Source organism: Orbicella franksi, chromosome 1, assembly GCF_964199315.1.
Source record: "Orbicella franksi chromosome 1, jaOrbFran1.1, whole genome shotgun sequence".
Taxonomy (NCBI): Eukaryota; Metazoa; Cnidaria; class Anthozoa; order Scleractinia; family Merulinidae; genus Orbicella; species Orbicella franksi.
The window spans coordinates 21,657,156-21,669,381 of NC_138145.1; the positions used below are offsets into that span (position 1 = coordinate 21,657,156).

General features: G+C 39.8%; 1 protein-coding gene across 1 annotated transcript in view; it reads right to left on the minus strand.

Moving 5' to 3' along the window:
- Nucleotides 1–836: 836 nt before the first annotated feature.
- LOC145497039 (intermembrane lipid transfer protein VPS13A-like) overlaps nt 837–12,226 on the minus strand; it is a 71,285-nt gene continuing 59,895 nt past the window's right edge. The window contains exons 80-97 of the mRNA XM_081476829.1: nt 11,980–12,061; nt 11,559–11,628; nt 10,980–11,085; nt 10,112–10,177; nt 9,985–10,041; nt 9,114–9,250; nt 8,608–8,689; nt 7,964–8,077; nt 7,551–7,626; nt 7,063–7,226; nt 6,422–6,467; nt 5,188–5,311; nt 4,728–4,791; nt 4,515–4,565; nt 4,315–4,406; nt 3,501–3,624; nt 2,787–2,864; nt 837–2,168 (exon numbers count right to left, since the gene is read on the minus strand). Coding sequence (XP_081332955.1) covers nt 2,133–2,168; nt 2,787–2,864; nt 3,501–3,624; nt 4,315–4,406; nt 4,515–4,565; nt 4,728–4,791; nt 5,188–5,311; nt 6,422–6,467; nt 7,063–7,226; nt 7,551–7,626; nt 7,964–8,077; nt 8,608–8,689; nt 9,114–9,250; nt 9,985–10,041; nt 10,112–10,177; nt 10,980–11,085; nt 11,559–11,628; nt 11,980–12,061 — 1,569 coding nt within the window. The 3' untranslated portion in view covers nt 837–2,132. The remainder of the gene's footprint in view (nt 2,169–2,786; nt 2,865–3,500; nt 3,625–4,314; nt 4,407–4,514; nt 4,566–4,727; nt 4,792–5,187; nt 5,312–6,421; nt 6,468–7,062; nt 7,227–7,550; nt 7,627–7,963; nt 8,078–8,607; nt 8,690–9,113; nt 9,251–9,984; nt 10,042–10,111; nt 10,178–10,979; nt 11,086–11,558; nt 11,629–11,979; nt 12,062–12,226) is intronic.

Sequence of the window (12,226 nt, forward strand, 5' to 3'; positions counted from 1 at the left end):
GTTACGTTAATAAACTTTGCTGCCATGTTTCACACTTTATTCAGATTTTCAAATAATTTTTGACCGTTTTCTTTTTTCTGGTAGCCTAAAATTGCGTTATCTTTAATTTCTAAAGTAACATTTGGGCGCCATTTTGGGTCCGCGACAAGCAGGTTAGAGAAGCCTTCATTTGTTCGAAAATACAAGGGGTCTGGGTCTGTCAGTTGGCTCTCAAAACTTACATTAGTAGCCACCCCCTCCCCTCCCTCAAGCAATTGTTATATCTTCATGCACCCCCTGATTATAAATTCAATCGCTTTCGCGGCTTTTGCGCAACATCACAGGATCGATATTTGGCATTTCATTGTAAGCCAGGGTGGGTCTTTCAGTTCTCTCGTTTTTTTTTATCATTAGTTGGTTACTTTTGGCGAGTTCAATAGTATGTAAACAACAATATATTTTTGGCACTGCCAATATTAGCTCGTCTGATTAACAGACATTTTGGGGAAAAGCGAGACAGCTTGCTTATTGTGAAATTGAAGCTATAAACTTGACCAATGCAGGATTAAGACTGGCGTTCACAACGGCAGCCTTAAAAGCTCGAACACTGCCCTTGTTTTGTCTATTCCATGTAGAGCCTGAAAGCCCTTTGACATAATTGACGTAATTGAAAATGATCAGTTTGAGACTGTTAATTAATTGCTCGTCACCCCAGGGCCTGCTACTTTCATCAGCATTTTTCGATTTCGTTCGACTACATGACAAGTGCGAGTGGAGAGGAAAGGAGTGAACGTATTTAACATCTACAGAAAATACCTGCACGCCATGCATGCCTACAAACAACTTGGCAATGAACTTTTAATGCCCAATTTCACACAACATAATTTTATATTTTTTTGGTTGAGAGTCGTTCAACAATGTTTATTCAAATACGAAGATATCTATTTAAAATTATTTTAAATCTAAAAATAGAATTTAAAGCTTATTTCATTGGCCACACCGAGGGAACAATTGTTCGGTTACAAAAAGGGCCCTGACAAAAATGACCGATGAATGTAAGAAGGTCTAAGAATGCACTTCATCAACGATATTCTTTTGTTGAGTTATTAGCAGAAGTAAATTGAAAGAATTAGAAAATCTAAACTGATATTAATCACCTACAATAGACTGTCTGCAGTCCCTTTGTCTCTCGAAAAAAAAAAACGACGTTCGTTTCGGTTTGATGCGGGATTAGTTGCGCGTCAGACTCGGTCAAAAGATAAAAGGATGCAGGAAGTCTATAAGTAAACATATACTAACCTAAATTAAATACTTGTTTTATTTCATACCATTATTACTTGCTTCACAAACGAACTCCAAATGAATCCTAGTAGAAACTCCCATTTTGCGAGTGGTAAGTGTAAATTATAGGCCACCCAAAAAAATCTTTACCCCGGTTATTTCCCATTTGTTATAATTAAGAACTCCAAAATCTTCTTACTGAAGTACGCATAATTCTTATAATAATACCTAGTTGCGAGAACATGTTTAGAAAACAACGTGATCATATTGTTATTTCTCGATACCTGTATCGGCCAGGCTATGAGAAAATAAACGCCGATCAGTCTTTACGTTTCATGTCAAACAACCCGAACCATGGCTTTTCTGGCGTTTGTGGTGATGCTAAGTTTTCTTTCTAGACACGGGAAGGAACTTGAACGACTGTAGAAACGTTATGGCTCTTCAAAGACAACACCAAATAACGTTCCCTTCAGTCTATGTATATGAAGCCAGCATACCTTACTTTGAGTAGAGTAGTCATTAGTAAATCCAAAATCTTTTTTTAGGCCGTTTAATTACACGCTCAAAAGAGCAATTCTCTCTAGTCTCTATTACCATACATTTCGTTTACCGTTCGCTGCAAGAATTCGGGGACACATCAAGATTATTCCAAGTTGATAATTTTCTGTATTCTCATCACTTATCTGCTTGACCATGATATTGACACCGTGAGGAGAAACACCATTTTGATTTACTCTGGAATTTAAGGGTTTAATGACCACCCGTTCGCAGTCGTTTTTAAAAGTTTTGTGGAAGGAACACACTGGTTATTATTCATGTCTCTCTTGAAGCAAGCATCTGTATAATTTCGTTTGCAACGAGTGGAATTTGCTCTAAGAACGAGCTTCCCGGATTTTTCCCACCAGCAACTGAAAAAAAGAAGGAAAGAAAAAGGTAAATTCAGTCTTTTGCGTTAACAGTAGCAGCTTTATTAATGACATATACTGGGAAGTAATGATCGACACAGAAACTGAAGAAAATGTCCAAGTTACCGCGAGTGAACACCAACCATGGCAGACTCGTACCCAGTCGCTATTTACGTGTTTTGAGGGGATAGAGGATTGGATACTAGGACAGATTAAGGCGCGCAGGGTGTCATGGGAAGTGTCAAAGGAAAAATAGCGTCGCTATTTTTCTCGCCTCTTCCCACAACTTCCGCGCGCTTCACTCGATTCAGACCGCTTTCTCTTTGAAAAAATCCAATAGCGACTGGGTAAGAGTCAGCGCGCAATTTCCTGCTCATCATTTTCTGGCTTCTTGGTCGACAGTTGAAAGGAGGGATTGGGTACGAGATTGGCACTAGTAGAATGACGTGTCCATCAAACTCCTTTGTTACAAGATCACAAAAAGCTATTAAATTAGTTTTTTGTCTCCCTTAGAAGTACAAAGCTGGAATGCTACGGGAACAGACACCGTAACGTCTTCCGAGCGAATTATGCGCCATACAGAATAATGTACGGTCTAATGTCTAGACAGGGATACCATACCTGAGCGACCTCTGAACTTGGAGTCTGTATGGATCTTACAGCTGACTTCTTGAAAATGCCTTTACCTTTGGCTTTGTCCTTAACATAAATGAAAGTAAAACAAACATGATAAATGGTCATAAACGCTAGTTAGTTTATCTTCTTAATGGAGCTTGAGCAACAACTGAAGTGAAAAGGTCACATGGCACCAAATAGCTTTTCTTTGCAGAACGTCCATCTCACAATGCAATATCTATGACTTCTCCCTCGGCCAAATTATGTCCTACTCGACCAACACTTAAGAACGTAACTTTACAACACAGCATTGATAACAGCAGAGAAACAAACAGTTTGGTTTCCTCGGCCTCCGATAGCGAGCTACCGCTAAAGGCGCTGACTTCCCAAACTCCCTACGCGCTTAATTTACCCTTATCACCTTCAAGTTGTTAAATAGCTAAGTGTTCCACTTGCTCGTCGACGCAGCTCAACAATGTCTTTGGAAATTATCAAATTTGTTCCGCTAGACAGACCCCTCGATTACCACAAGAAATGTTGCTTAGCCGTTATGGGCCCTGATGGTGACCAGTTGATGTGGTATATGGGGATCAGCTTCCCTTTGCCATAAAGCTCTAAAATCCTGTTTGTATTTGCAAAAGAGGCTTCATATAACAATTAAATCAAGACAGCTGGCATTTAAGACTAGCTGATCATCACTGTTGAAAGTAACTGTCTTACCGGGACTTTAAGAATGAGTTTTTGCCCCTCAGTTGTCGGCTCCTCTTGAAGCTCTCTAAATTCACACATCCAGTCACACTGCCAAGTCTCAAACACTTCTGTTTTACCAGCAACTATGATGTGTCTGCCAAACAAATAAAGAAAACCAGACAGATGGCAAGTTGATAGTCATCAAACCAGCAGCAGATTAGGTGCATACAGAAAGCTTTACAAGGCCAAACAAAAACAAAACAAAAAGAAAAAATACCGGTGACTGTAAACATGGGCGCGACGGCTCGCCGTCTACAATGGCGGACAAAATTACTTGGAACACTGATGTACTGCAACGAATTATCTGGGTTTTACAACTGAAGTTTGAAAAACAAAACACACACACTGCTACATATCCTTTTTAGAACGCGCTGCTGTTCCGCCTCCCCACCCAATGCAAAGTTCAAATTGCAGGTACCAGTTTTGAACACTGTATGTGACGTGGGGGGAGAGGCTAAGCAGGTGAAGTTGCATTCGCGTCTTCGTGTGTGCAAAAGCGCCAAGAGTGCAAATTTGACCCAAAACTTTTGCCTGTGATTGTAGTTACTACAATCTCCACTTCTCCTACCCCACGGCCCCCCTCTTCGTACTAACTACCAGCTTGAATGCATTATCATAATAAAGAAGAATAATGGTTTTCCCTCGCTCTAGGTAACAAGGAGATGCAAGGCGTTAAGCTTCTTCCAGTTTCCATCCACCCTCACTCCCAATCGATATAACTGATGGGAAGATGGCTGGACTGTACTCGAACAGTGAACCCTAACTTAGCCCTCGCTAAACTCACTTGTTGGTGATAATCAGCGCTTTCTTGATGTTAAGATGATAGTGACAGAAATAGGTATCATCCAGCAGCGCAGCTTTTGTCTTCTTGATTTCCTGTTTTAATAGCAAGACATGCAATAAATTAAGTGTGATATGACGCATTGTGCGCGTGTTGGCCGCGAGGAAACACAAACGAGAAGTATAATTGTGTGTGTCACATACCTGGAGAATGGCGTTCCCTCGGGCCTCAAGTGAATTGTAGGGCTTTATCACCTGCAAAGAACGTTAACAGTACATTAATAAGATCCTGAAAAACCAAATTCAACTGAGACGGATAACCCGTCAAAGCAGAAATTCTTCTTCACCAATCAAACGCCATTGAGATGACGGTTTTCAGATTTGTATCAGCGACGAAATGTCGTTCTTAGCAGTCACCTTATCAGCGTAGAAACATCTTGGGGGTCTCAGGCGTCGCACTTCACTGCCCGTACTAGCAGATCTACAAAAACAAAAGATTATCAACGCGATGTATATGGACTCCATAACAAAATGCCACTAAAATACTGGCAGATATTTATTCTTTCTTCTCAAGTTACTACAGTAAAAGGGAGTGAAAGATGAAGAACAAAAATAAAAAAAAATTGAACACCTATTTTGATTTTTCTTTTTTTTTTTACCTTTCTTTAACTAGCACAGTAATAACTCTCTCGATTACCATCGCCCCTTCCCCTTTGTTTCCTTATTAACACAAAAATGCATTTGATTAATGACAGTGCTCTCTAAATGAGCAACTTCAGGACAAAGCGTACAGATGAACCACAAAATTTCCCGCACGGTCATCAAAAATGTGTCTTAAATTACTCTGGACAATAAATATTTCGAGCTTGGTACTAACCCTTTGATTCCTTCCAAAGTGCTGCTTGCAAAGTCAACCAGTCCCCCAGCAGGCCTCGCCAACACACCAACCATACCCTTACCCAGTCCCTTGAAAAATCCAGCAGCCCCGGCCTCTTTAGCTCCTACAGAAAGACAAGTCAAGAGAAATAAGAACAAAGCAATGTGAGAAATTACAAGAAAGACCAACTGAAAAATTCAGTTCACATTTATCGAAAGATAACACATCTAGATGTTGAGTTTTAGCGGTGTAATAACTAAGGGATTCTGATTTATAGGCTCAATCATTCATCCGAAAATTAAGCTTCTCAAACTCATTAATAATTCACCAAGTTAAAACAAAGAAAATCACAACCGTAGAGAAGGTTCGGATACCAGGTCTTGATTAGTACAGATTTTGACGATTTTACTTCTCCGTTTACTTCTTTTTTATTATTTTTTTTTTTCGATTGAGAAGATATATCAAATATTCGAAACAGTGTTTCGTCGGCTATCCAAACACCTCCAACTTCGACAAAAATACTCCGATGCGCGTCGTATTTTCAACTCTCTTCTCGGTGTTTGGATATTCTGATGAAACACTTTCTTCGTGTTTGATATATTATTCGAATGACGTTATTATTTGCGAGGTCGAATAAGCACACTGCTAGCTAGCAGTAACTTCGCGTGGATCTCAACTCCTAAACAAAAACGATTTTACAGATGCAACTAGAATCATCAACCAAAGAATTGTCAGTTGATACAGTCAGCTGATGGGGAACTGGTTGACTGAGTATGGATAACACTATCCACAGGATTATCACTCGCCAGTTGATTGCCCAATTAGATTTGTTCACGCTTATCCACCAGACAAGTATGGTGGATGAGATTACCCACCTGTTTGACGACTGACTGAGGTCAGGAAACAAATGATTTATTTACCGCTCCAAAGTTTAAATAACTATCGTGTACTAAGATTCGTTTACCAAGACAACGCTCTCCAAGGCAGTCGAAAAATCTCAGTCACTTATAAACCTCTCACTAAAAGTACCAACACTTGCACACTCACACTTTTAAATACACTTTATTTCAATTGCATTTAAAATTAATACAGATGTAAAACTGATCCGCTGGTAGCATAGGGCTACTAGGCGAATCAGTTATTATCAGATTTAATACTTAAGTGATAACAGACTAGAAATAGACGAAACGAAAAATCACCGAGCCGGTACATGGTAGAAACTGAATGGACTCACCTTCCATTGGCTTGGTCACTATCCCTGTCACACCTCCAACAACGCCCTGATATAGAGAAAACAATTACTGACAAGACAATCCTTGCTTCTAAATAAAATAAACTGATAATATCATGTTAAACAGCAAATATTTTCTCTTGACAATAAAGCCTACACTTTGCCAAATTCAAGGGCGTTACTTGCTCGAAGTCGATAGGGGAATCCTTGTTTACAATATTTGCCTCATTAGCATAAGCAATTCAGTTTTTGATGGAGCTACAAATAAAACAGTTCTAAATATTGAAAGGTCATAGTACGGTTAACTCTGCCAATGAATATGAGCCTGACGTATTATATAATTTTTGTGCAACACGGGTTTGAAAACTCAAAATTTTACAAAGAATGTATGAGGTCGTTAGCGCTTTTACCACCCAGAAATTTTACAGTTTTTGAAAGACAATATCTCCTTGAATATTACACCCAAAGAGCTAAAAAATTTCACCATGTATTAAGTTTCACTAGCTCTTTAGCTGCCTGGTGTCAACTCATATCTAACATGTTTCCTTCTGTATGCAAAGCCGTATGCAAATGAGCAAAAATGTAAACAATGACGTCAGCACGTCAGAATGAATCCCCTATTGGTAATCTACGTTAACCCGTACCTCGAACAATCCCTTCCCACCCCTGGTGAGCCCTTCTTTGACATTGACTGGTTTCTTTCCCATGGCCTGTCTCCTCTCCTGTTTGTGTTTCTCGTCCATTGTGAGAGCCGCGATACCTTTGCCCAGCGTGCCAGTTATTCGCGAGACTGCGCCAGCCGCACCACCTGGAAGACAAATGAAACGCTCTCGTTTTACAAGAACTTATCCAGGGTGAAATCAACCGATCAATCAACTTTTATTGCGCAGTATTTACAGAATTAATTTACATCAAAAATAAATATGAGAAGAGAAATTTATATTGTATATAGTAATGGAAAGAATAAAAAAAAATATGTGCGTGGCAACCAGAGTAACCATTGACTTTCGAGCTGGTTACCACCATGTTAGGAAAATGCGGGGGAAAAAATACATTACGCAGTAAACATTACTGAAAATACATTAAAGGAATGTTAGCATTAGAGACTGAAGATACATGCATATCAACGTACCAACTGTGTGTCCAAACAAACTCCTAGCGCCAATCGCCAAACCCTCTGCAAACTCACCAGGTCCCTGTATAAGACCCTGCAAAAAGAAAAAAAAAAAGCAAAAACAAATTAAAAATCTTCAGAGGTAGTTCACCGACTTCCAAAACATCTAGGAGCAGCCGTCGGTGAAAATCACTTAATTTTTCCCCGCCGTCAAGAAGCGGCCCCCCCCCCCCCCCCCCCCCCACCAGGCACCCCCTCTGATCCAACCCTTTCCATTATATCAAAAATGCAAACCCAGGACTTAAGACATTGGTTGTCGAAAGAGTTACAAGCACAAGCATTTCTCGTAACGTTGGTTGACTCTTAGGTTTTGAGCCAGAGGAACAAAGCAAAACCTACGCCAGACAATGGAAATAAGCCGTTTAACCAACCTGGTAAGGTTCGTAAAAGAAGTCTACAGCACCTTCCTTCAAGCCAGTTATCAAACCAAATGGATTTCCCAACACATCAAGGCCTAACACCAACACGTACATCTGCTTCAAAGCCTGACAATCAAGACACATAACAAATATTAGTCAGAACTTTAGCTCCGATGATAGATTAGGCCAGATTAGAGATACCAATAGGAGTCGGTTATATACACGGCATGGCTTACTCGGAAAGAACTTCTAATACCTCCATTTGTACGCAGGTGAAGTTTTAAACTGGAGAACATTAAGGCTACACTAATAAGTGTGCACTTATATAAAACCATTTTGGAATGGCTGAGGGAAAACGAGAAGCCACAGATCTAAGGAAGCTAAATTGATAACAGTATTGCCCTCTATGTGGAGTCTAACAGATAGCGTTTGTAGAGCCCACAAAAAATTCCAAAAATAAAACGGTACCTGATTTTACAATAAACCAGGGCCAGAGATCTTAAGGTGGGTGAATTAAAGAGTGCTCCAGCAAGGCTTTACCGAATCATTGTAAAAATTGTCCGCTTAAACATAGTGACCACCAAAATATATAATTACACAACTAATCAAAACCACATTGATCGCAACGATTTACTGTAGAGATACAATTTATTTACCTGACGCGAGTAATGGTTGACAGCGACGTCCATCAACTGCTGTTGAGTGTACACTTTGTCCTCAATTTCAAAATACGCAAGCCTACAACGACGAAAGAAAAGCTCAGACAACTCTTTACAAAGTATGTCACAACGTTTCTTCAAAACGATTCGGCCCGAGAACAAACTCGGTACTTCAATGACAAATCCTTGGTTACACAAATAAATAGTAAATGTATTAATAGACCAGTGGCAGCGGCAGAAATAGGGCACCTTGTTCAGTAGCAATTTTGCTCTCTAAACGAACGAAAAATTATGGCGATTACACTGACAGTGCTTGATTGTTCCTCCTCAGACCTATAATCGGCTGGGGGAGGAGGTGGGGAGGAAGGGCGGGGAAGCGAAAATGGATGGGAGAAGAAAACGTTAAACAAATTGATCCGAATATTACACACCTTACAAAACTATACCGAACAAAAGAGTTCTCCAAAAGCATAGCAAAGGCACTCCCTTGGTCAGTTACTCACTTGAATTCTACGTCCTGTACTTCAGTGACTGCTACTCCAACACTTTGCAATAACAGGCTCAGAAAACTGCCGCCGATATGAGTCTGTGATTTATCACCGCCTGCGCCACCACCCAGCTGAGAGAAACTCAGATGAATCTGTACGGGGAATCAATATTAAAGGAGCTCAATCACGTCATTTTGGCCACATGCAAAATTGCCATTAAAGTGAAGGAAACCTGAAAATAGTAGTTTACTAATATAGAAAAACGTCAAACAGATAATAATAAGGAACAAGGATGGAGAAGATTAAGTCCGATTACAAAGGACGAACTTGAAAAATTTAGGCTATACTTATAAAGACACGCAAATCGTGAAGTAGCCCTTAAATAATCAGCCAAGGATGTGTCCGAAGGCTTCATTCTCTCATTGGCCGGTTAACTGTGAGTTACAAAGAAATTCCAAAACCACAGAGGATAAACTCGGCACGAAGATAGTACATTTGAAAATCGCCTTTTTTCCTAGAAGAGGATTGAAAGGAACATTGTGCGATCTCTGGGCGACCAGAAATGTTGTAATGATCTCCTATGAATGAGGAGTAACGCTCCGTCCACACTGAAACAGAAGGGCTTTATTTTCAGATGTCTCCGATCTCCACACGCATTAGTGTGGACAGGGCCCAAGTGTAATGGGGCATACACAATCCAGGACTGGTATAATGGTTTGCCGCGTTGCCTCAAGCCATATGACATGGTGATCACTAGAAGCAGCTGGTTTCCAAAGACTAACACCTTTGAACTTTTCTCAGAACAACTTAGTACGATCACTAGATGGACAGATCATAACTCTGTTGTATACAAGCCAGAAGGCGGCTACAATTAAGGACTTCTTACCTTTAGCGGCGACAGATGGAAGAAGTCAAAGAAATTCCTTGTAGCACTCAACGCAGCCTGAAACAACGGAGAACACACGTGAAATTCAGCGAAGTTTATTTCCACATTAATACATTGAGGTACAAACCTGAACAGCAAACGCCTCGCCTAGTTTGTCATGGACGCGTTTTTTGTCCAAGGAATACTGGGTAGCCTGTGGAAACAAAACGTACAGCCTCAGTGTCAGAATTGGTGTTTAATGATCTGATGAACAATGTATTCTGTTAACCGATATTTACAAGGCAAGCTAGTAAACAGCTTCCCTTGAAATGATCAGAGAAGAAATTATTTCCAGGACTGAGATGGGAAGAACAGTTAATGTAAATGATGTACAACACAATGCAATAAACTATTTCTCCATGGTAGTGATTAAAGCTGTACGCTTATGGGGCCGTGCACTAAAATAAAAGAAAAAAAATACTGTGTCCTACTACTATTTACGAATCGGACTCCAAAGCCATCTAAGAAAATGTTTAAGGAAATGTACAATTACTAACACACGCTAAAATTATGGACTAGATTGTCCGATAATGCCAATACAATATACTACTATTTAACAATTAGATTATGAGCTCGAGATAATTGTTTCAGTATAAATCTACTACTCGTTCAAAACGTTATCTTAATCTTCTTCACAGACACCTCGAAAATGAAAAGAAACGGGCGTCATTTTGTTCACAGTCACAAACTTCTACGCTACTCACTATCTACAGCAGGATAGTGAGTAGCGTAGCCAATCAGAAACATTCGTAATAGAACGCTAGTAGACTTATACTAATATCAAATATTACAACTGTTACATTCTAAGTTGAAGTCCTCGACGTTCTCGGGGGGGACGCCATCTTGGTTGTAAGTGCTAGAAAAAGAATGTGTTGGATTTCCAGAATTTTAAATTGCCTCACTCAACAAGCGGTGAAACACGGTTTACTGATTAGGACTCCTGTGATGTTTGTTACCTCTTGGCTCCTATCAATGGTGTCGGAAGAGAAGAGACCAAGAAGAGCCATAAGGAATCCCATATCAACTTTCACATCCATCTCTTGAATAAGTACCTTGAAATACCTAGAGGCAGAATATAAAGACAGATTTATAAAAAACAACTCAACGAAAATTGCACGTCCACATAACAAATCTTTAAACTATTTCTCAACAAAACATAAATGCACGGTAAAATAAGACAAGGAGGTCTGCGAATAAACGAAAATGTGTCGAATTTAACAACCTCTCGCCACCATTACTACAAGAAAAAAATGAGTTTGAGTTGAAATCAGGGGATTTATCTCCACTGGGATTTGTTAAAATCTTATCTATAGGGTGAAGAAGTTATAACAACTAATTTCTCGTTACAATTTCAATACATTGCCAAGCAGATAGGTGAGGAGAATAACTATAATCATCAACTTCGGTACATTGTCGTGACGTATCACCCAATCCTCAGAAGTACCATTGCCACACAGAAATGTACGACAACCGGTTAAGAAAACTAGTATTTCAGGTTTCAATCAAACCTTTCAGTGTTGTTCAATGCAACTTACTTGATTTCATTCACATGTGTGTGCTCCTCTTGTTTAGTGACTAAGCTCAATTCAATGTACGGCTTTGGTGCTAAAACAAAAGAGCACGTATTATCAGTTAACAAGAACAGGAACAGAAGCAGTTCCCATTTAAAGTCACTCCCTGCCCCGGTATTCGCGCCAGCATCAAGTTGATCCAGGATTGAGAACAGCAGATTACGAAATCAGTTCGGTGAGTCATCAACCAATCAACCAAGCCACCCACCAACCAACCAAGCATCCAAATAAAGAAGTAGTTTATTTATAAAGGTAGCCCCTAGGAACTGGAGAGCTTTTTAAAAGTAATACACGTCCAAATCTAAGCGAGGTACTACAATATATATAAACGTAAATCTAAAAGTAAAAATACAACCGTTAGGACTGAAAGACTTTGAACCCTTACCGTTTTCTGCTGCGAGAGACTTTGGAGGGGGAACTCGGTAGAGAGCAGTTTGAAAGGTAGCGTCCGGGACCTGGCTGTCAATCTGTGGACGAACAAACACAAGAACAATAGTCAGTAGTCAAAAAAAAATACTACAGTTTTTTTATCTTCTAAATGATTACGAAGGCACTCGAACGATGGTCATTTTGAAAATCTCCTCAACATTTTTGAACTACTACTGCAGCGAACACTGCCGCTACTATCAAAA